General features: G+C 40.3%; 1 protein-coding gene across 3 annotated transcripts in view; it reads right to left on the bottom strand.

The window, feature by feature from the left end:
- The window catches only part of CPS1 (carbamoyl-phosphate synthase 1), a 196170-nt gene that overhangs the window by 120123 nt on the left and 51013 nt on the right, over window positions 1–25034 (bottom strand). For 2 of the 3 annotated variants that reach the window (XM_083399727.1, XM_083399725.1), the window contains exons 4-7: window positions 24250–24339; window positions 22104–22160; window positions 19432–19524; window positions 137–226 (exon numbers count right to left, since the gene is read on the bottom strand). In XM_083399727.1, the coding sequence (XP_083255853.1) occupies window positions 137–226; window positions 19432–19524; window positions 22104–22160; window positions 24250–24339 (330 nt within the window). The remainder of the gene's footprint in view (window positions 1–136; window positions 227–19431; window positions 19525–22103; window positions 22161–24249; window positions 24340–25034) is intronic. The other variant, XM_083399726.1, reaches the window with a different exon arrangement.

Below are 25034 nucleotides of genomic sequence, written 5' to 3'. Positions count from 1 at the left end.
CAGAACCTGAAACTGCCAGAATATCTGTGAAAACTCAAGCAATTAAACAATTGTCTAGTTTGTTGGTAATGAGCAAATCAAAATTATAAAACCAGTTCCATAGAAGAGAAAGCCATTTTAAAAATGTATGATTTACCTTCACAAGCAAACGAATAGCATTGTGCTTTAATCCACAATCCACAGCCACAATTTTGATTGGATTACCTTTTCCATATACTTTGACTTCCTGTTGATACATTTAGAAAAAAAGACATTGTTATTGGCAACTTATTTGTTATATGCATATCCTACCTTTCTTCCATTATGAAATGTAAGCAGCTGATAGAGTCTTACGTGGTCTCTGATAGAGGCACTAACCAGAACTAGGCTAGAACTAGACGCGCTGTAAGTTTGCTGCGTCATGTTTCTACTGGCTATGTCGTGGGGCTTCGTTAATTCTACAAACCTATTCCTCTGCAGTTAGTTAAAAAGCAAGGAGCTCTATTAAGCCCTGAAAAAAGCTTAATCCCATTTAGCATGCTTAATAAAATATTGAAAGATGAGGTATAAATCTAAAATGCATACATTTTTGTATGCATATAATACAGGCATCCATAAGAACCATTTTGGATTTTATAAATATTTTATTATTTTTTCAAGAAAAATATAAACATGAACATAAACATTATCAACACAATTGGTTTTCCCCTTCCCACGCCACCCCCAAAACAAAAGACTAAGGTGTCAAATTTTCCCATAGTGTGTTCATTTGAATATTTTATAAAAGAGTTAATTTTTTTAAAAAAATGAATATTTTATAAAGGGGTGTCATATTTCAACAAAACAATCCATACTGGATACATCAATCAGGGCTTGTACTCTTTTAGTTAGTTTCTCAGATAAAGCAATTATCTTCTGTTTCCATTGCATGATCAAGTCCTTCCCAGCTCTTTGCTATAAGTAATCATGCTGCTACCAAAATTAAAGTGATAACTTCCTTGTGTAGTGGCTTCCGGTGGAGCGTGATCTCGTTGCAAGTGGGGATTTAGCCGTGAGGAGAATCCCGGGCTATTTTGGAGGAAAAGGGGGTGCTACAGGGCGCAGTAGCCCCCTCAAAACACCCCTGGTGGGAGTCCAGAGGGTCAGGTTCCCGGCGGTACCAGAAGTGGTCCGCCCGGCCGTCAGGTAGCTTCGTAGAGGCGAAGAGAACGGCGGAGCGGATCGGCAGGTCGAGGGACGCCATTATCTACCTCCGAATAGCGAAGCCCCGAGCTTGCAGAGGAAGGCGCTCCATTCTCAAATTATTGAAACCCGGCACCAAATTTAGAGGATATTTTGGATTAAAATAAGGAAGTCCCGGGGAAGAAAAGAAGATTGTTTTTGAGTTCAGCCAGCTGCCAAAACCGGCCAGGACGCAGCACCACCGGCAGAGCAACAACAAGGGAAAGTAAGTCGCCCTAGTGGCTAAAGTTTCTTTTCCCCCATAAAAACTTTTCAATGCGTTAAAGCAATCTGTAAGAAGTTCTAAAATACTTCAAGCACTATTAAAATAAGGGGGAAACAGAGGAGGATTATGATTAAAAAACGAAGCTTTCTGTAAAACTGAGGGGGACTATTTAAGTAAGAAGAGTCTCTGCATTTTCACCTCTGGAAAGAACAAAGGATTGAGGAAAGGAAGAGAAGCCATCGACGCCATTATGAGCTACTAAGCGTGGTTTACAACTAAAAATAGAGATTAAGGTATTGGAAGTTGGAATAAGGATTTGTTTTTGATACTTTTGAATTGGCTTTTGCAATTCTTTCTTTGTGTTCGCTTAGCTATAACTTCAGACATTCGGATTTAAAAACTTTTAAAACTGCGTCATACAATCACACAGTTAAATACACCCCCTAGTGGAAGAAAAGGGATATACAGCTTATTTATTTTTTTCTGTCCTCAGCTACAAAGTTATTGAACAAGACTGTGTCTGAGAATAATCTTTTCCCCCATAAAAACTTTTCAATGCGTTAAAGTAATCTGTAAGAAGTTCTAAAATACTTCAAGCACTATTAAAACAAGGGGGAAACAGAGGAGGATTATGATTAAAAAACGAACCTTTCTGTAAAACTGAGGGGGACTATTTAAGTAAGAAGAGTCTCTGCATTCTCACCTCTGGAAAGAACAAAGGATTGAGGAAAGGAAGAGAAGTCATCGACGCCATTATGAGCTACTAAGTGTGGTTTACAACCAAAAAATAGAGATTAAGGTATTGGAAGCTGGAATAAGGATTTGTTTTTGATACTTTTGAATTGGCTTTTGCAATTTTTTCTTTGTGTTCGCTTAGCTATAACTTCAGACATTCGGATTTAAAAACTTTTAAGACTGCGTCATACCGTCACACAGTTAAATACACCCCCTAGTGGAAGAAAAGGGATATACAGCTTTTTTTTTTCAATTTTTTTTTTCTGTCTTTAGCTACAAAGTTATTGAATAAGACGGTGTTTGAGAATAATATCACAATATACCCCCTCTATTTGGGAGAGGCGGTTTGGATTATAAATTGACTCCTTATTTTGGATTTATCTATTTTGGTTCCATTCTCTGTGCTTCTGGATACTGTTCCCCGTTATTGTCCTCATTTGTTCCATTTACTCTGCGGTTAGACTATATAGAAAGAAATTGAGTTTGGACCCCAGATTATAAGAAACAATTGGAATATAATTTAAACAATTTTAAAGTGGATTAGCCTGATTGGAGGCAAGAAGAGGACGGACCCTTTCTTTCTTTTTTCCCCAAAAATTGGATTAGCCTGATTGGAGGCAAGAAGAGGACGGACCCTTTCTTTCTTTTTTCCCCAAAAATTGGATTAGCCTGATTGGAGGCAAGAAGAGGATTGACTTTTGAATTGAGATTATTATGGATCATTAAGGATTTAATAATCTAAGGATTGTTAAGTATTTAACTTAAGGACTGTTAAGTATTTAATTTTGGATCTGCAAAAGAGGGGTATTGGAAATATTGGGAATATTTAAAAATATTTAAAAAATAAGGAAAGTGGATAAACTGTTAATAGAAAATGTCTAATTTGGGAAAGAAAGGGGCGGAGGGGACGCCATCAGACAGGAAGGGGTCCAAACAAGAAACAGAATTCAAAGCAGAGATTTTAAAAATGTTTGCAGAAATCAAACAGAGCGAAAAGAATTTAGAAACAAAATTAGAACAGGTGGATAATAAGATTGGAAAAGTGGACAAAAAAATTGATGAAACAGTAAATGAATTGAAAGGGCAATTGAAGGAAGTGGCCAAAAGAACACAATCGCTTGAGGAGGGAATGAAGAGGACAAGATCGGAGATGAAAGATGTTAAAAAGGAGGAGGAGAGAATCAAAATGGAGATGAGAGAATTAAGTAAAGCAAAGGAAGACATGAAGGATTTAATAGCCATGAATGAACTTAGACAGAGGGAAGTGAATTTAAGATTTAGAGCGGTGCCAGAGGCGCAGGGAGAGAACATTAAAGATAAGTTGATTTCGGAATTAGCGCAGTGGCTGGAGATACCAACTGAAGAGATGGCCAAAACGGTACAAAATGCATTTAGAATGAGAGTAAGATCAACAAAAGCAAAGAAATTCATTGGAGACTGCCTGATTACCTTTAAAGATAGAGAAATGAGGAACACAATTTTACAGAAGAACAGAGAAAAGAGATTAAATATAAATGGGAATTACATAATTATTTTCAAAGATGTTCCGATTAGACTTCTTAAACGAAGAGACCCATATAAACCATTGGTTCAAACATTGAAGAAGCACAAGATTGAATTTAGATGGGAGTTCCCCGAAGGAATTACATTTGCATATAGAGGAAAGAGACACAGACTGACAAGCCCGGAAGAGACGGGAAAATTTCTGAGAAAATACAAGGAATTGAGATCAGAAAAGGAAGAGGATAAAGGAGCAGAGGGAGGAGCATCAGGTGGATCAGAAGTGGAAGAAGAAGAAGAGAAGGGGAAGAAGATGGATGAAGAAGAGGAGGAGGAAGAAGAAGAAGAAGAGGAAGAAGCCAAATTATAAAATTATTTAATAAAAAACTATTTAATTCAAAATCCGGAAGACATGGCGCTAAAAATCTGGAATTGGAACATCAATGGGATGAATGACAAAAAGAAGAGAAACAGAATTGAACAATTCTTAAAAAAGAAACACTTAGACATAATCTGTTTACAAGAAACACATGTGGCAAAAAGACAGAAAAAGATATTGATTAACAAAAGACTGGGGAATGAATTCGTATCTTCAGATAAGCAAAAGAAAAGAGGAGTGGTCATCTATATAAATAACAAAATCGAAGCCCAACAGATATTCAAAGATGAAGACGGAAGGATAATTGCGGTTCGAATCAAATGGCAAGGAGAAAACCTAATCATAGTAGGGATCTATGCACCTAATGGAAACAAGACTGAGTTCTACAAAACTTTGGAAGAAAAACTGTTTGAATATATGGATCAGAAAATAATAATAATGGGAGATATGAATGGAGTGGTATCATTAGAAATGGACAGACTTAGAGATGGAGTAAGTAAAGAAGGGAAATTACCAAAGTCATTTTTCTCAATGATGAAGAATTGTAATCTGATAGACATCTGGAGACTAAGACACCCATTGGACAAACAATTTACGTATTATTCGGAACCGAACCAGTCAATGTCAAGAATAGATCAAATTTGGATTTCAACGGAACTCACTCCAAGAACCCAACAAATTGAAATCGAACCGAAGGTGATCTCAGATCATAACCCAATAAAACTTGAACTGAAAGGTTATGAAGAAAGAACCTTCAGATGGAGGATGAATGACTATCTATTAGACGATCAGGAAATTGTAGAGAAAGCAGAAAAGAAATTGACGGAATATTTTGTAGACAACTGTAATAAAGGTACAAAAATGAAAGTGGTTTGGGATGCGAGTAAAGCAGTGATGAGAGGATTCTTTATTCAACAGAACTCAATAAAGAACAAAAATAGGGAAAAAGGGAAAAAAGAAATTTTGAAGCAAATAATGGACAATGAACAAAAATTAATTAAGCACCCAAACAACAGGAAAGTAAAAGAAAATATTAAAATTCTTCAAAGTCAATTTGCAATGATAATAAATAAAGAAGTAGAATGGAACATCAAAAGATTGAGACAAAACAACTTTGAACATGCGAATAAATCCGGAAAATGGTTGGCTTGGCAAATGAAAAAAAGGAAAGAACAGAGTACAATAAATAAAATTATGGTTGAAGGAGAAGAGATAGTCAATCCGAAAGAGATAAGAAAAGGGTTCCTGGACTATTACAGAGGTTTATATAAGAAAAAAGAAAGAAATAACTTGAGGAAAATAGAGAGATACCTAAAAGAGAAAAAGGTGCAGACGATCCCGACTGAGAAAAGACAGTTGCTAAATACCCCAGTAGAAATTGAGGAGATAAAAGAAGTGATAAAAGATCTAAAAAGGGGGAAAGCTCCTGGGCCAGATGGATTCACCACAAGATACTATAAAGAAATGAAATCAATTGTGTTAACACCGTTGAAGGAAGTGATGAACAACATCTTAAAAGAAAGAGACATCCCAGAAACTTGGAAAGAAGCATATATTACATTTATACCAAAGCAAGATTCAGATTTATCCCAAGTTAAAAACTATAGACCAATTTCATTGCTGAACACAGACTATAAAATCTTTGCAGGAATACTTGCAAGGAGGCTGAAAAGAATATTACAAGACTACATTCATAAGGACCAAGCTGGTTTTCTCCCAGGCAGGCAGATGAAAGACAATTTAAGAAATATAATTAATATCATGGAATATCTGTCTGTCAGGATTGACAAACAAGCTATGATGATGTTTGTGGATGCAGAAAAGGCATTTGATAATATAGCTTGGGATTTTATGCTTAAAAATTTAGAGCATATGGAAATTGGCGAAGAGTTTTTCAATGGAATCAAGGCAATCTATACAGAACAAAAAGCAAAGCTTATAATAAATAATGTAATCACAGAAGAATTGAAAATCTCGAAAGGAACAAGACAAGGATATCCACTTTCACCACTATTATTTATAACGGTGTTAGAGGTCCTTCTGAATTCAATAAGACAAAACGAAAACATAAAAGGGGTTACGATAGGTCAAAATGAATATAAAGTTAAAGCATTCGCAGATGACCTGGTGGTTACAATAGAAGAACCTACAGTTACTGCTAAAGAAGTTATAGAGGAAATGGACAAGTTTGGAGAAATGGCAGGTTTTAAATTAAATAAGAAAAAAACTAAAATGATTGTGAAGAATATGGATCAAAGTGCAATTGAAATAATGCAACAGCAAATTGAAATAGAGGCGGTTAAAAAGGTGAAATATTTAGGAATATGGTTGACACAAAAGAATATTGATTTGTTCCAAAATAATTATGTACCAGTGTGGAATGCAATAAAAAAGGACCTGGAAGTGTGGGGAAGAATGAAATTCTCATTTTGGGGAAGAATATCTATAATTAAGATGAACGTATTGCCAAGAATGCTGTTTCTGTTCCAAACTATCCCTATAATTAAGGGGATTAGACATTTTAAAGAGTGGCAAAGAGTGATTTCAAGATATATATGGCAGGGCAAAAAGCCAAGAATTCAATTTAAATTACTAACAGATGTAAGAGAAAGAGGAGGCTTTGCCCTGCCAGATCTGAAATTATATTATGAGGCATCATGTCTTTGCTGGTTGAAAGAATGGATAAAACTAGACAATAAGGAACTGCTGGATTTAGAAGGATATGATAATAGATTTGGATGGCATGCGTATTTGTGGAAGGATAAAAAGAAGGTACATAAAGGTTTTGGAGACCACATTTTCCGAGGCCCACTAATTGAAGTTTGGGATAGGTATAAAAACCTATTAGAACCTAAAATACCACACTGGTTATCACCACTAGAAGTTATGAGTGTAAAGAGAATCAATATGAGAAGTGAATGGGTAACATATGGCCAACTCTTATTCAAAGAGGGTGGAAAGTGGAAAGTGAAACCATATGAACAAGTTAAAAAATATGTATATGATTGGTTGCATTATTACCAAATAAATGAAATGTTTAGGAAGGATGTTAAAGAATGTGGCTATGCAGACAAAGATTCAGTATTCCAGTCTGAGATAGTAAATAAGGAAGGTAAAAACTTGTCGAAAATGTACAATTTGTTATTAGAGTGGAATTTGAAAGATGAGGAAGTAAAATCGGTTATGATACACTGGGCCAGAGACATAGGTTATAATATTCAGTTTGAAGATTAGGAAAAACTTTGGAAGGAGAACTTAAAATTCACCGCATGTACGGCACTGAAAGAGAATGTCATGAAAATGTTTTATAGGTGGTATATTACACCAGTAAAATTAGCAAAAATGTATAAGACTTGCAATAAGTGTTGGAAATGTAAAGAAAAAGATGGTTCATTCTATCATATGTGGTGGGAATGCAAAAGAGTAAAAGGCTTCTGGGAAATGATATATAATGAGTTGAAAAAGATTTTAAAATATACTTTTACAAAGAAACCAGAAGCCTTTCTGCTAGGTATCATAGGAAAAGAGGTTAAAAGAAAGGACAGTAAGTTTTTCCAGTATGCAGTGACGGCGGCAAGGGTGTTACTGGCACAGAAATGGAAACAACAAGAAATACCGACAGTGGAAGATTGGAGATCAATGTTGTTAGACTACGCTGAATTGGACAAGATGACAGGAAAGATTAGATACCTAAGAGACCAAAAGTTTACAGAAAACTGGGGAAAATTTGTTGATTATCTGGAAAATATAAGTGAAGGCGAAATAACGCTAGAAGGTTTTAAAAGAGCACTGTGAAAATATGAGAGATATTGTCTAAAGGAAACGAAGGGAAAAGATTCAAACAATGACAATATAAAGGACAAGAAATGCGTAAACTAATAAAGACTACGAAAGATTTATGGAAAAGTTGAAGGAAGTCCAAAAAAGAAAGACTTTGAATATTTGAATGTGAAAATATTGTATATTTTGTTTTGTTTTGTTGTAAATTAATAAAAATTATTTAAAAAAAAAAAGATAACTTCCTTGTGTAGTAATTTGAGTATTTTTAAAGATTGTTAATAAACCTAGACATGGGCTACATTGTACATCCTGGTTCGTGTTTTTGTTTATTTCTGTAAATACTCTTTCCCAAAATACTTGCTTTAATTTACATGCCCACCAGATATAAAGTTGTACCAGTTACCTTGCAGCTTTTCCAGCTATATTGGTTTATCAATATAGCTGAGTCTTACAGATGTTAGATGATATCTATGTATAAATATTTTTATCTGATGGGGATTTGGGGGGGGGGGCTGTCCATAGATTGTTCCAATCTGCTTCTTCGATTTCTAAGCATAGGTCCTTTTCTCAATTTTGTTTAATAGCCAAGCATTGTCCATTGTTGAGCCATGTTCAGAATCAGTTTTTCAAATTGTGTCAATGGTCTAATTGCTTGAGATATAAACACTGAATCTGAGATAGAATGTATCACCTGATAGAATTAACAGCCAATTCACCCTGCATCCCCCCATTCTTCCCATGATTTGCCCTGCTGTGGGTGAAATATCAATTTCATAAAAGTGAATCTATCTGTACAATACTTTTTCCTTCCATTTGGCAAATGGGTTTGTTATCATTTCTAAGATAGTTTTGTTATGAATCAAAACTGGGATGCCTGGTATTCTGTGTTGCAGAGGTTTATCAAATTCCAATTCTATCCAGATCTTTTTTGCATTGTTTATCATGCTAACGACGTTTTCTATATGGGCTGCATCATGGGATCTTTGTGGTGGGCTCATTTCTCCCTCTCTGGGAATGTTGATACAATACAGTCAGTTGAAGTTTAAGTCTCTTGCCTTGGTGAATGAAGCTTACAATCTTTTTCTTCTTCGTCGTCTTTTGAAATTTCTTGGGGGTCTTTGCTGAACTACATACAGGCAGAATTTGGAACAAAATTTTGGCAATATCCTCATTTTGATTGACGATACTCTACTCATCCAAGAGATGAGTGTCTTTGACCTTCTTTCAATATCTTTTTTAATGTTTTTCATCATTGGTAAATGTTAACTTATTTAAAGTGTGTCCATGATTTTGTGGATTCCCAAATATTTATTATATTGTAGGCAAAGTTTAAAACTAATTTTAGTTTATATTTTCCATAACAACAGTCGTGCCTGATAAATTGGTTGTTTCCATGGTTTACCAATCAGAATTTCTGTGTTTTGCCTCAATAGTTTCTGGGCTCAATTCAAAGTGCAGTTTTTGACCTTATGTGGTTCAGAATCCCAATGCCAAAAAGACTGTCTTAACCCACATGAAGCAAACTGGACACTGTGCTCATCATCTAAAGAGGTGTGGAGAGTGAAGGCACAAGAATAGGCCTTTTCGGCGGTGGTTATGGGGTTTTTTCATTATATCTGTTCTTGTTATGCAAGTCAATTTGAGACACTCCAGTTTAAAAAGCAACAAATAAACACATACATAATGGTCACAGGGTGCTTGTAATAATAATAATAATAATAATAATAATTTATTATTTGTACCCCGCCCATCTGGCTGGGCCTCCCCAGCCACTATGGGCAGCTTCCATAGAAACAAAAAATACAGTAAAATATCACAGATTAAAAACTTCCCTGAACAGGGCTGCCTTAAGATGTCTTCTAAATGTCAGGTAGTTATTTATCACTTTGACATCTGATGGGAGGGCATTCCACAGGGCGGGCGCCACTACCGAGAAGGCCCTCTGCCTGGTTCCCTGTAGCTTTGCTTCTCGCAGTGAGGGAACCGCCAGAAGGCCCTCGGCGCTGGACCTCAGTGTCCGGGCAGAACGATGGGGGTGGAGACGCTCCTTCAGGTATACTGGGCCGGGGCAGTTTAGGGCTTTAAAGGTCAACACCAGCACTTTGAATTGTGCTCGGAAACGTACTGGGAGCCAATGTAGGTCTTTCAAGACCGGTGTTATGTGGTCTCAGCAGCCGCCCCCAGTCACCAGTCTAGCTGCTGCATTCTGGATTAGTTGTAGTTTCCGAGTCACCTTCAAAGGTAGCCCCACGTAGAGCGCATTGCAGTAGTCCAAGCAGGAGATAACTAGAGCATGCACCACTCTGGTGAGACAGTCCGCAGGCAGGTAGGGTCTCAGCCTGCGTACCAGGTGGAGTTGGTAGACAGCTGCCCTGGATACAGAATTGACCTGCGCCTCCATGGACAGCTGTGAGTCCAAAATGACTCCCAGGCTGCGCACCTGGTCCTTCAGGGGCACAGTTACCCTATTCAGGACCAGGGAGTCCTCCACACCAGCCTGCCCCCTGTCCCCCAAAAACAGTACTTCTGTCTTGTCAGGATTCAACTTCAATCCATTAGCCGCCATCCATCCTCCAACCGCTTCCAGGCACTCACACAGGACCTTCACCGCCTTCACTGGTTCTGATTTGAAAGAGAGGTAGAGCTGGGTATCATCCGCATACTGATGAACACCCAGCCCAAACCCCCTGATTATCTCTCCCAGCGGCTTCATATAGATGTTAAAAAGCATGGGGGAGAGGACGGAACCCTGAGGCACCCCACAAGTGAGGGCCCAGGGGTCTGAACACTCATCCCCCACCACCACTTTCTGAACACGGCCCAGGAGGAAGGAGCGAAACCACTGTATAACAGTGCCCCCAGCTCCCAGCCCCTCTAGACGGTCCAGAAGGATGTTATGGTCTATTGTATCAAAGGCCGCTGAGAGATCCAGCAGAACCAGGAAACAACTCTCACCTTTGTCCCTAGCTCGCCGGAGATCATCAACCAGCGTGACCAAGGCAGTTTCAGTCCCATGGTGAGGCCTGAATCCCGATTGGAAGGGATCCAAATGGTCCGCATCCTCCAGGTGTGCCTGGAGTTGTTCAGCAACCACGCGCTCAATCACCTTGCCCAAGAATGGAAGATTTGAGACTGGGCGATAGTTGGCCATACTGGCCGGGTCTAAAGATGGTTTTTTAAGAAGCGGTTTAATGACCGCCTCTTTCAGCGGATCTGGGAATGTTCCCTCACAGAGGGAAGCATTCACCACCCCATAGAGCCCATCGCCCAGCACATAGTTGTAACCCTTTACAACTATTAATTAAAGTTTATTCTAGTGTTCAAATTCATACATTTGCCATTAGATTCTCTTTATTATTATTTTGGGCCTTTCCCCCCATTCTAACAGTCTTGTTGTTCATTTCATGAAACTGACCTAATAACATACTGCAATAATGGGGAATGAAGTCCTGAGAAGTTCTCCTTTAATTTTCAGTTTAAGAAAAAGATGAAGGAATCTTTAGTTCCTTCTCAGCAAATACATAATATGTGAACCATGTTGGATTCAATCCAGGGCCCATCTGATCTATTTCCAGCACTGGCCACCCAGGCAGAATGTGAAGGCAGTAGCTCTTCCCCAGTGTTATCATCAGAAACTGATACTCTGAGATATACCATCTTTGAACATGGAAGTACCATTTGGATATTATGGCTGACTATTATTATTATTATTATTATTATTATTATTCTATGGTGTGTTGCCACCAATAATACAAAAGGGTTTATATCTGATTTAACAAAAAGCTAAACTAATGGAAAATAAAACGAGAGGGAGAAATGTTTTAGCCACTAATAATATATATATGCATCTCTTAATAAACCCATCTGCCATAAAATACAGTGGTGCCCCGCAAGACGAATGCCTCGCAAGACGGAAAACCCGCTAGACGAAAGGGTTTTCCGTTTTGGAGGTGCTTCGCAGGACAAATTTCTCTATGGGCTTGCTTTGCAAGACGAAAATGTCTTGCGATTCCTGGGGGTTTTTTTTCGCTTCCCACCCCCTTTTTCTAAGGCACTAAGCTGCTAATAGCCTTTTAGCAGCTAATCCGCTAATCCCTTAAGCCTTTAATAGCCACTAATAGCCGCTAAACCGCTAATAGCGCTAATCCGCTAATCCGCTAATGGGCTTGCTTCGCAAGACGAAAAAACCGCTAGACGAAGAGACTCACGGAACGGATTCTTTTCGTCTTGCGAGGCACCACTGTATTTCTAATCACCCTTTAAACATCTAAGCTGGTGGCTACCTATTTGTGGGAGATTAGCAGCCAACCCTAAGTAAGGGATATTCTTGGTACTTAGCATGGGAAGGGGCTGAGTCCACAGAGCTGTATTGCTGATAGGCAGATACTCAGACCACAGAAATACAATTGACAGAGGGGGCTCTGTGTGATGTCATTTCCTCTCCTGAAGGTGAATATTGTACTTCCTGTTTCCCCTCTTTCTCCCTTTGACCAGCGTTGGATGCAGACATGCCTCTGTCTGCTCCAGCTTTAGGCACATGCCTAAAGGTAAAGGACCCCTGACAGTTAGGTCCAGTCGCAAGTTGACTCTGGGGTTGCAGCACTCATCTCGCTTTATTGGCTGAGGGAGCTGGCGTACAGCTTCCAGGCCATGTGGCCAGAATGACTAAGCCGCTTCTGGAGAACCAGGCAGCGCACGGAAACGCCGTTTACCTTCCCGCTGGAGCGGCACCTATTTATCTACTTTGCACTTTGACTTGCTTTCGAACTGCTAGGTTGGCAGGAGCAGGGACTGAGCAACGGGAGCTCACCCCGTCGTAGGGATTCGAACTGCTGACCTTCTGATCGGCAAGCCCTAGGCTCAGTGGATTAGACCACAGCACCACCCGCATCCCTCTAATGCAAGATTAGAAGTAAGTAAATTATATATTTAAACTTACTTTCCAAGTTGTTGACTGATTCTTTGTTAACCAGGGGAAGAAAGAGAGAGCCAACTTACTTCATAGCTGGACTTGACCAAAACAAGTTTTTATAGCCTAATTCCTATTCTTTTAATTTTGCTGCCAAGGATGGGATTTTGAAACTCTGTTCAACCCCTGAATGTGGGCACCTGGAGATGAACTGCAATTAATATATCCTCTCCTATCCATTAAAACCCATCCCACACTATTCATCACAAACTGAGACAGTGAACTTCAAGTGAATTATGTGTTGTGTATAGCAGAACTTTTGGGGCTCTTCTGAATCTACTGCCCATTAATTTCATTGAGTGACCCTAGTATTACAAGAAAATTATCTATACCATTTTCTCCACAGTCATGATTTTATATACTTCTATCATGATTTATGTTGTTTTCTTTTTCAGCAGACTTTGTGGAAAATTAGCTTCATAAGCTTGCTGTTCACCATTTATTGCCCCACATTGGTACAGACCATTTGACCAAACTGTGGATTCTTAGATGCCTATTTTTTAATACCTTTTGCACCCTTGCACCTACTCCTGGATAACCAAGAATGTTTTCCAGCAATAAGCAACTCAGCAGTCTTCTTCCTCATCAAACCCACTGAACCTGAGACAGCTGCTATTTTAAAATGCACACTTTCCAAAGTCCATGTCTGATCTACTGCTGAGCAAACTATTTTTATTCTTTTAATAACCCCCTTTTAATCAGGCTCTTTTGGCATGCAGATATTTCACAGCTGGAAGGCTTCATGATAAGATGATAATCTCCTAACTGAATCATTTCACAGGTGAGCTCCCACTATTCAGGAGGAAAACAGAAGCTTCGCTCAGGAAAGTCTTATTTGAAGGGTACACGGATGCTATTAAAACACAAGTCCTTCGTGCAAATCTAAATATACAGCCTGAGCTTCAACACTGTTGCATCACACAGCACTCAAAGCTGCTGAGTGGACACATTCTAGCTTCCTCATTCTACGTAGCTTCCTACCAAACTGCAGGCATATGGGAATCCTATCACTGCATGGCCCAGCTGCCCTGCCTGAGCCTAGCAGCGCTGCTGTTACTGGAAGAAAGAGTTCTAGTGATTCATTCCCCAGCCAAGAACTATAGACACATATGGTCCATGGTGTCCAGCTCTCCACATGTTGTGGATTGTATGTTGATTCAGCAATCCTCGACAGTGCAAACTATTTAATGTGCAAACTATTTAATGTAAACACTTCTACCCTTTGTTTTGTACATGTATGTGAAGAAAGGCCAGAATAATGAGATGTGGTTGCAGGATATGGTCTGAAGGTACATGAAGCCATCGATTTGCTGAAGCTAAGCAGGCCTTGGTCTGGTCAGTGCCTGGATGGCTGACCACCGGAGAACTAGGTTTAGGCCACTTTGGGTTCCATGATGGAAGAAAGGCAGGAACAAAACATAAGGAAATAATCTGGCTCCTAATTAATATTGTATGGAAATAATCTATTATATCTTCAGAAATACAGTGGTACCTCAGGTTACATACGCTTCAGGTTACATACGCTTCAGGTTACAGACTCCACTAACCCAGAAATAGTGATTCAGGTTAAGAACTTTGCTTCAGGATAAGAACAGAAATCGTGCTCCAGCGGCGCAGTGGCAGCAGGAGGCCCCATTAGCTGAAGTGGTGCTTCAGGTTAAGAACAGTTTCAGGTTAAGTACAGACCTCCGGAACGAATTAAGTACTTAATCTGAGGTACCACTGTACACAATTTTGGTTATCTTTTTGTGGGAACCCGAATGTAACTCTCCTAAGTCAATAGCAAACTTCTTGCAGACAAAGCCGAGAAGCTTCCAACTGAATTAATATATTCTTCAAGATGTAGCCTATTGTAGTTTCAAAAGCATATTTTTTTTAAAAAAAAATCCTTTCTAATCTACCGTTGATAGGGGGCCACTAGGGGGCGCATTGGAAGATGGCCAACAATACCATCTCTCCGACCCACACGGGGTAATTAAGAGGCTGTTATGGGAGTAGGCAGCCAAGGAAATGGGGAACACTGCCCTTGCCTGCTGTGCCCATAAATCACCCCCTAATTCAAAAGAAGGGGGTGAGGGCCCTAGGCAGAATGCCCCCGTGTGGACATCAGCTCTCCTGGACGCTGTCTCTGATAGCGCACTAGTTGCAGCAATTCGGAATAATTAATTACAAAAGAAGCAAATGCACATATTTCAAGTGAAGAAGGGGAGTGAAGTCCGCTCATTTAAGTGACCTCTGCAAAAGAAGACGACGGGTTGGAGAAACAGGAATATTTTACGATGAAGATACACCAAAGGCGGGGTATGTTGACAACGGGACTGAAGGGGGGGGGCTTTTTTACTTTCCTTCTATGTGATTTACAAGAACCCCTCCTCATTAGAACCGTCGGTTGAACTGACCCAAGAAGGATGCTTAAGGTCTGTGCGGAGATAAACTTTAACCAAAAGTATGCTTTATGGAGATCGAGAAGCAATAAGAGCTTTTGGGAATGGCGCAGCAATTAATTCGGAGTCGCCATCTTGCCAAAGGATTTATAGCCGGGAGGAAGAACGGACTTGTTTTTAGACTGCATTCCTAGTGAATCTCCTCAGAGGTTTTGAGAAAGGAGGCAGATTGGTGAAGATTAATGATGCTAAGACTGTTTTGATGTATGGAAGTGATGTTATATGGAAAACGTCTGGATATGGCTACTGGATAAAAAAAATAATATCCACGCATGATTACAAACTGTTCTAACCAGCTTGCGGAGACTATCAGAGGTCACAAAGAGAAAGGAAAAATATATGAAAATAACAACAAGAGATGTGGAAAAACTATAAGAAAGGACTAGATAGTACTGTGAACATCATAAGGTTAGATTTGTGGACATTAAAACAGCAGTAAGAAGCAAGAAGTTGATTGGATCCCCTTCGGAACTTGAAATATGGGTACCCCCAACAAAAATTTAAAATTCAGCTGTGTAATTTGGAATTTATGTAATTTGGTTTGATTTGATGTGATTGGTCGGTTAATAAAAAAATTATTCTTAAAAAAAAACCTACCGTTGATAAGAAAACTCTTAAAATGCTAACACATTTTGATTTACATGGAAACAGTTGCTTGCTAGGACATAGATTATCATGTCCCATAATTACCACCACTGAAGAGCTTAGTTAATTGTCAGCTTTATTTGTGATGTTACTTTATAAGCCTATAAAATAAAGTTATAAAGATAATGAGATCACAGGAGTTCTGTTAATCTTTTTATATCTCATTTATGTATGCTATTTTCAGCATCTTTATAGCAAACCCTTCTTGTTAATGGCACAGACAATCAACAGCACCTACTCCTGCTGCTTATTTATTCTATAAAATAGCTTTAGATATCAGGCATTCCATTAGGGCTGGGCTGCATTGACAGGAGCCATTTCTTAGACCTTTCACACCTTGAAATCAGCATACCCTCCAACATTTCTCCAATGGAAATAGGGACGCCCTAAGGAAAAGCGGGGTATTCCGGGATCAACTCAGAAACTGGGACAGCTTCTATAAATCCCGGACTTTCCCTGGAAAATAGGGACACTTGGTGGGGTCTGAATCAGCTGTTTTACTTCAGTTACATTTTGAGGGTGAAATGAAATTCTTTTGGCTGAGGGGAACAGAATCAGAATGGCCACCATTTTGTTTTTCCTAGAAAACTCCATTCTTAGGTGCTATTTGAATTTGATGGCTTCCCCACAGTCAAAAAGTCCACCTCTCCTAAGCTACTCACTTGGGACCACTACATAGTGGACTGCAGCAGAATCTCCACCCAAAAGAAAAAGAAAACTTTACAAAACAGGTGGATCTTATTCCCCAGAAGCACATTTTGTTCAAGTAGTGCAATATTAAGTACTCCTCTAACCAAAAAGAAGTGATTGAAGAAGGCTGGCAAATAGGTCCACAAAGAAAAGGTACAGACAGGACTACTGTACCAAGCCCAGGGTCAGCAAGTAGCCCAGACTCTCAGGTTTAATTTTTTAAAAAACAACCTAAGTCTTTTCCCCCCCTTTTTGACTGAGAATTACAAAGCAAAATGAGAAGGCACTCATCTCATGGCTTGGGGGGGGGGAGGGGAAAAATAAATTTGGATTCCTTCCAGTCGGGATTCAGGCCTCATCATGGGACTGAAACGGTCTTGGTCGCAGTGGTCGATGATCTCTGGTCCAGCTCTGAGGGCCTTCTGGCGGTTCCCTCACTGCGAGAAGCCAAGTTACAGGGAACCAGGCAGAGGGCCTTCTTGGTAGTGCCACCCTCCCTGTGGAACGCCCTCCCACCAGATGTCAAAGAGAACAACAGCTACCAGACTTTTAGAAGACATCTGAAGGCAGCCCTGTTTAGGGAAGCTTTTAATGTTTGATGTATTACAGTATTTTAATATTTTTTGGAAGCCGCCCAGAGTGGCTGGGGAAGCCCAGCCAGATGGGCGGGGTATAAATAAATTATTATTATTATTATTATTAAATTAAATATACAAGGCTTCATTGAGCTTAATGGGACTTACTCAGTAAACATATTGAAGAATCAGCAGAATCATTTGGAGAATAAAAGTTGGGGGCAGGTCCACTTCACAAAATTATTTCTTATCAAATTAAGGGGTCAATTCCACAATGTTTTGATTGAATCAGTTTCTCCCCAAGTTCCAGCCTAGATTCCACAAATTGTCCTCTTTTATTCTGTACAGGCCACCTATTCTTATCACATCAAAAACCCAAGGGAATATCAACTCAATTAATAGGAGACAAAGCTCCTGCTAAAAGGTGACCCTAATAATATTTGCTCAAGGTAAGTGGAGCTTACTCACTGATAAATTATGTTGAGAATTGTAATATGTAAGACATATGTAATATGTAATATGTAATACATGTAATATGTAAGACATGTAATATGTAATACAAACCAGACCATAAAAATGTTGAACCACACTGCTCAAATCCGTGCTGTTCATTGAAATAAAATTATATGAAAATGATTTATTGTTGGCATCTAACACCAAGTAAAATTGCAAAAATGTACAAACTAGTTCAAATCTGTGCTGGAAATGTAAAGGGAAGGAGGGTACTTCTTTGGAGGTCTTTAAGCAGAGGCTTGACAACCATATGTCAGGAGTGCTCTGATGGTGTTTCCTGCTTGGCAGGGGGTTGGACTCGATGGCCCTTGTGGTCTCTTCCAACTCTATGATTCTATGATTCTATTCTATGATTCTATGTACACTGGTAAAAGCTTTCTGGGAAATGATATATAATGATATATAATATATAATGAATTAAAGAAAATGTTTAAAAATACAGCCATACCTTGGGTTAGTCGCTTCAGGTTGAGCGTTTTCAGGTTACGCTCTGCGGCGACCCAGAAGTAACAGAACGCGTTACTTCTGGGTTTCTCCGCTTGCGCATGCGCAGAAGTGGCGAATTGCGACCCACACACATGCAGACGTGGGTTGCATTCTGCTCTGGATGCGAACGGGACTCTGGAACAGATCCCGTTCACATCCAGAGGTACCACTGTACATTTGTTTATAGGTGAAGAGATACCAAAAGAGGATAAAAGACTTTTAATGTATACAATGATGGCAGCGAGAATGCTACTAGCTCAGAGATGGAAGGAAGGAGAATTACCAACTAGAGAAGAATGGCAGACAAAGCTGATGGAGTATGCAGAGATGGTGAAACTGATGGGGAAGATCAGAAACCAGGAAGATCAAGTATTTTTAAAAGACTGGAGTAAATTCTTAATTCATTTAAAAGACCACTGTAAACAGTTAAAATCATTGGCAGGGATGCAATGAAACTTGTAATGTGGAATTAACTACAATAACTACGGATATATAACAGATGGATAATGGTAAAAGTTGCAGAAAACTTTATTTTAAATATGGAACCCATGGAGGGAGAGAAGGAGGTCCGAAGGTTCAAAAGAACCTTTTATTGTAATGCTTGAAATGGTTAAAGCTAAAATGTATAAAATTATGTAAAACCAATAAAAAAATATTATAACCAAAAAGAAAATGCTCAAATCCAATTAATGCATGAAGGAGGCACTTAGAGGAGGCAATTTTCATTAAGGCCACTGTGGCCAGAGACTTCACAAGTGTTTCCTGATCTTTGTGACAGTCCTGTGCTCTTCATCATACCCAATATCCACCATAAGAGTCAGCTCATCCTACTCCTCATAATTTCAAGATTTTCTGGACCTTAGTTATTCCGGATAGATGGCATACTTCATTCCAGAGCTGACCAGTTCTAACAATTAGGAAATGTTACCTGATAATATGCCAGCTAATTGAATTTTATTTAGGAAAACTAAATGGAAATAACCCACAAAGGGTAGATGAGGAGAAGGGAGGGTCTCCATTGCACTGCCCTTCCTTCAATCCTAAGCACAGGAGTGAATTCTAGCTCTCCCAAAAACAAGTTAACTGGAAGCAACTCCGTTAGCAATTCCACCCAGAAGTTGCCCCTGGCATGCTCCCCGTCCCTGCATTAAGAGACCTTTGAAGACACACTAAACATGCCTGACCTGCTCTTTCTCCGACCAAGCCTGTTTCTAGCAGATACACATTAGCCAAACTCGTCATGAAATTTGTAGGAAATGAGACTAGCACACTAAAAGTGGAATGTTTACCTTTGTTGAAATTTCAGCTACCAAGTTTCTCTTGTTTGGGTCCAAAAATTGCACAGGTTGACCCTCAAATTCAATCTTCCCAAGAACAGTTCCCTATTGAGAACAAAAATAAAACAAATGATAGCATCATATATTTTATCATTATTAAATTTATAAATTGCCCTTCATCCCAAGATCACGGGATGGTTTACAACATAAAACATAAAATAAAAACACAAAATATATAACATGACAACAAACTGGGAGCCACCACAGAAAAGGCCTGGATCTCTTGCAGAGAAGGCACATGATTCAGGGCCTCATATGATGAGCATAGGTCATTTATGTGCATCAGTAGAAGCTTGAACTGAGCGCTACCCCAAACCCTGCTTAGAGGAACACATTTTACCCTGGATGTAACCACACAGAGACTTTTAGCATAAACTAAAAAGCTATTAAGAAATACATGTAGGATAATAAAGATCCTAGATCTACCTAACTTGGAGGTACAAAGAGAAAGAGACAAAAGAAAAACATCCCTTCTCCTGAGGTGAGATTGAGAAGGAGGATGAATACAAAGTTACCGGTATGTCAGCTACCCTGAGAGTTTCAATCTAACATCAGAAGGAAGGTCAGCACAGGTTAGGTCAGAAAGACTGCCTAGGAAAATTGGAGGTTCCACTCTCTATCTACTTTCTCCCCATGCAAACCTACCAGCCTTAATGCAAGCTGAAATGCATTCCAGCGCCTCCAGCAACAGATGAATGCACACAAAAAAGGAGAGTGGCATCAGGTAATGGGGGAGAAAATTTCTTAGGAACTGAAATAGTTACTGTTAAGTTGTGGGTGAACATATCAGACGACACAGCGATTCTTCAAACAGCTCTTGTTTATTCAGAGGCCAGAACAGAACTGACTGAAGGGCTCAGTCAGCCTGCTTAGTCAGCTCCAGTACAACGTTACTGTAGCAACTTTCTGGAGCTCAGTCAGCTCCAGTACAACGTTACTGTAGCAACTTTCTAAAACTATCCAATCACTGAATGTCACTTTCGATCCTTCATTTGCATAACTATCTACAGTATTCCCCTGCTGGCCCAGGGTGAGAACTTCAGTACATAACAGTTACCCAACGACTTTATAACTTTTTAAAATTAGGCAGCCTAAACTGAGCAAAGAAGAGAGAATGAAGACAACTGAGGGTTTTACATCTCTAAATTCCAACAGCAAAATCTGCCCTTTTTGAGTTATAATGCACCAACCTAATCTGACTAAGGAGTAGCAATAAGGTGCTGTTAAAAAAAAATATATCCAACTATAAATGAACCAATTTTTTACATGATTCAGCTCTCAATACTAATCTTATAATCTTGATCCATCTGAACGCCCTGCCCCAAGAATTTTCCACACTTTTGCCTGATTCACACCAAGTTGTTTGTTTGAGGTTTTGTCATTTTGCCATTTTATGGATGTCCATTATGTGGACACTGTACATTTCTGATAATGTCTATCAGCATATTGGCGTATGACTCTTAATGGAATGCCAGTTCTGTTAAGGGTTGGCACTGGGCTTTAGGAGGAAGGAGAGTGAACGGTTTTGTCCAGGGCAAAGGAGGCGGGGAGGGGATATGTGTGGCTCCCCACCACCTGGCAGCCTCGGGACCTCTCGCCGTGGCGGAAGGAGCCATGTCTCTTGTGTGTGTTTTGCCCCTCATATTTCCCCCCTCACACGACCTGCTGCCCCTGCAGATATTCCTTCTGCTCATCCCCAGCATTCTCCTCCATCTCCCCCCACAGCTCAACCCACGTTGCTAGGGAGCGAGGCGTCTCCAAAGAGCGAGGGGACCCAGCACACTGCCACCACGGAAGAGACCAAAGGGCTGGGTGGGGCAGCTCAGTCCCGCTGCTGTGGAGCTTCTACCAAACTCGGTCCCACTGCTGTGGAGCTCCCCCCCCCGCCACTCCCGCTCCCACTAACATCCTCATTGCAAGAAAGAGGAGAGGCAGAAAGAAGAGCTAACTTGTCCATGGCTAGGGGGCGCAATCTGGATGGTTCTGCCAGGGGTGCAACATCTCCCAGCTATGGCTCTGCAGGGAGCAGGTCTTTCTTCCAGCACTCAGGCTGCAGCAATGTCCCTCCAGCCTCCCAGGAGCCTTTTAGTGGTTTGACAAGGCTCTCAGCAATTCTACTCATTGTAAACGGTCACTTCAGCTCCTTAGAAATTTCCTATCTCTTGCAATTCTGCAGATATTATTCACATTCTTAGCTAGCTGTTTTAATAAGAAAGCACTGTAGAAACACTGAATTTCAACAGAAGAGATTTAAGCATGCACTCAGCTTTCCCTTTGAAATAAAGGAAAGAAGGAAGGAAGGAGAGAGAAATATGGGAATTCAAGGGTATATTGTGGCCTGCTTGGCCACAAAGAAATAAAGCAAATTATTGGAAAATCAAGGTCCATTTAGGAGTTAAGAAAGCTTTGTATGCTCTATAATCAGCTAGCAAACCTGAACTGCTCCCCTTTCTTTTTCTTAATATCTAACAAGAGGAAGAGTTCTGTGGAATTCAGAGGCTTGCACAGTAGTTTGTGATTTATAGTTGGTTCTGATACAGGATTTATTGTGGTAGCCAAGTGTGGTGTTGTTGTTGTTGTTGTTTTATAATGGACCAGCACAGCTATTTGTGTTTTTCATCTACCTTGTTTCGAATTATTTTAGAAAGCATCCTGGTATCAATACCATAAAGTGCCGGGACCTGAAAAAAACACAGATACGGGCAGATTAGAATTTAGAAACCTAAGTCAGTTACATTCCCAACAGAATATTGAAACTAGCTCCCTTTGTGGAAGACTATCCTGGAAATCCTAAGTTATATTCAATGCAACACTAAAGGGGAATGTTCCATCAGCACAATTTCTTCTTGTGCAACAGATTGTTTTCCTCCTCTCTGCCCCCACGCTCCCTCTAGATCTGTTCTTCCAACCATCCCAATTTGGGGATGGTATATACAAGGGGGCATGGAGGATAAGGGCAAATCCCTTTGTACTAGTGCTAATCCTTGCATTAGTGTAAAGATGTAGTGCCCGATGTTCAGAAAAGCTCTCATTAAAACTAGCAGTGATCTCAAACAGAAGCAACATTTTAGCAGAGTCTACAAATCATGCTCTCTAAAGTCCAATTCTTACGTTATTTTTGCAACAGTCACCATGTGATAGTTTTGCATGCCAGTATTACATGTTGAATATTATGTTTACTTTATTCTTGTGTGGGATAACTTCTACGTAGGGAAAACATTGTGCTTAACCGTCATGCTTCCTATTGGGCGTGTCCACATTACAACATTAAATTGACTTTCATAGAATCATAGAGTTGGAAGAGACCACAAGGGCCATCGAGTCCAACCCCCTGCCAAGCAGGAAACACCATCAGAGCACTCCTGACATATGGTTGTCAAGCCTCTGCTTAAAGACCTCCAAAGAAGAAGACTCCACCACACTCCTTGGCAGCAAATTCCACTGTCGAACAGCTCTTACTGTCAGGAAGTTCTTCCGAATGTTTAGGTGGAATCTTCTTTCTTGTAGTTTGGATCCATTGCTCCGTGTCCGCTTCTCTGGAGCAGCAGAAAACAACCTTTCTCCCTCCTCTATGTGACATCCTTTTATATATTTGAACATGGCTATCATATCACCCCTTAACCTCCTCTTCTCCAGGCTAAACATGCCCAGCTCCCTTAGCCGTTCCTCATAAGGCATCGTTTCCAGGCCTTTGACCATTTTGGTTGCCGCCCTCTGGACACGTTCCAGTTTGTCAGTGTCCTTCTTGAACTGTGGTGCCCAGAACTGGACACAGTACTCCAGGTGAGGTCTGACCAGAGCAGAATACAGTGGCACTATTACTTCCCTTGATCTAGATGCTATACTCCTATTGATGCAGCCCAGAATTGCATTGGCTTTTTTAGCTGCCACGTCACACTGTTGGCTCATGTCAAGTTTGTGGTCAACCAAGACTCCTAGATCCTTTTCACATGTACTGCTCTCAAGCTAGTACTCAAGTTAGTACTTTAAAGTACTAACTTCCATATCTTCTACCAAAGCATCTTGGAAATTGAATTTGGCAATATGTTTAGAGAGAAACTTCTCTTGTGAAAGCTAGCTCCCCCTACGTGCTCCATCTAAGCAACTCTCAAGGTTCCTTGGTGGGGAGGGAACATATAGATTAAACCAGTTTAAATCTGTAGTGCTCCTTGAGAGAATTCTCCTTCAAAAAAATCACAGGTTACAGGGCTTGGGACAGGCCGACAGCTCAACCATTTTAAAATATAACCTGACATTCCAAATGTACTAATCAATGAACCGGAGTGGGAGGGAGTGAAAATGCAACTTTTGTTACAAGTTTTGCAAAATCCTGCTGAAGACAAAGATTTCTAGAGTTGTTTTAGTGCATGGGTAGGCAACCTAAGGCCCAGGGGCCGAATCCAGCCCAGTCGCCTTCTCAATCCAGCCCACGGATGGTCCGGGAATCAGCGTGTTTTTACATGAGTAGAATGTGCACTTTTATTTAAAATGCACCTCTGGGTTATTTGTGGGGCATAGGAATTCGTTCATTTTTTTCCTTGAAAATATAGTCCGGCCCCCCACAAGGTCTGAGGGACCGTGGACAGGCCCTCTGCTGAAAAAGTTTGCTGACCCCTGTTTTAGTGTATCAGGTAGGCATCTCAAAAAAAGCAACAACTGAACAATAATTTTGAATAACGATGCTCAAGCCATTCAATGTCAAATGGTTTTAAAAACTAGTTCCACTGCAGCAAGTGATTTGCTCTTTGTTATCCAAAAAATATTCCTCACCTTTTCCTCTTTCAGCCATTCTGCGAGGGTCTTGACAGCTCGCCAGTGACTGTACTCATTGCTATAATCCAACACCAGCAAGCCTGAAACCTGTGAAGAATGACAGCAAATCTGACTGTCTTACAACGAACCAAAAGAATTTGACACTCAGAAACGTTTTCACTTTGAGTTTGTATCAGAAGGATACAAAGGATACATTTCTAGATGATCTCATATACCTTACAGAAGGACTATGAGGAATACCAATATAGGTAAAGGTAAAGGGACCCTGACCATTAGGTCCAGTCGTGACCGACTCTGGGGTTGACGTGCTCATCTCGCTTTACTGGCCGAGGGAGCCGGCGTACAGCTTCCGGGTCATGTGGCCAGCATGACTAAGCCGCTTCTGGTGAACCAGAGCAGCGCGCGGAAATGCCGTTTACCTTCCCTCCAGAGAGGTACCTATTTATCTACTTGCACTTTGACGTGCTTTCGAACTGCTAGGTTGGCAGCAGCAGGGACCGAGCTACGGGAGCTCACCCCGTCGTGGGGATTTGAACCGCCAAACTTCTGATCGGCAAGTCCTAGGCTCTGTGGTTTAACCCACAGCGCCACCCACGTCCCTGAGGAGATTTCACCCCTCCCATACTCAAGAATCACCTCATCAGTCTCCTGACTCTGAAGAGAGGAGGAGGCGTGTTCTTATATCTGCATGTTCCACTCCAGCCTCAGATAGTGACTCAGTGTGAGAGAGAGACTCAGAGAGAGAGAGTCAGCCAGTGAGTGAGTGAGTCAGCAAGTCAGTG

The sequence above is a fragment of the Podarcis tiliguerta genome, assembly GCF_965153285.1.
Source record: "Podarcis tiliguerta genome assembly, chromosome: 1".
Taxonomy (NCBI): domain Eukaryota; kingdom Metazoa; phylum Chordata; class Lepidosauria; order Squamata; family Lacertidae; genus Podarcis; species Podarcis tiliguerta.
This window is presented reverse-complemented; position numbering and strand designations above follow the sequence as displayed.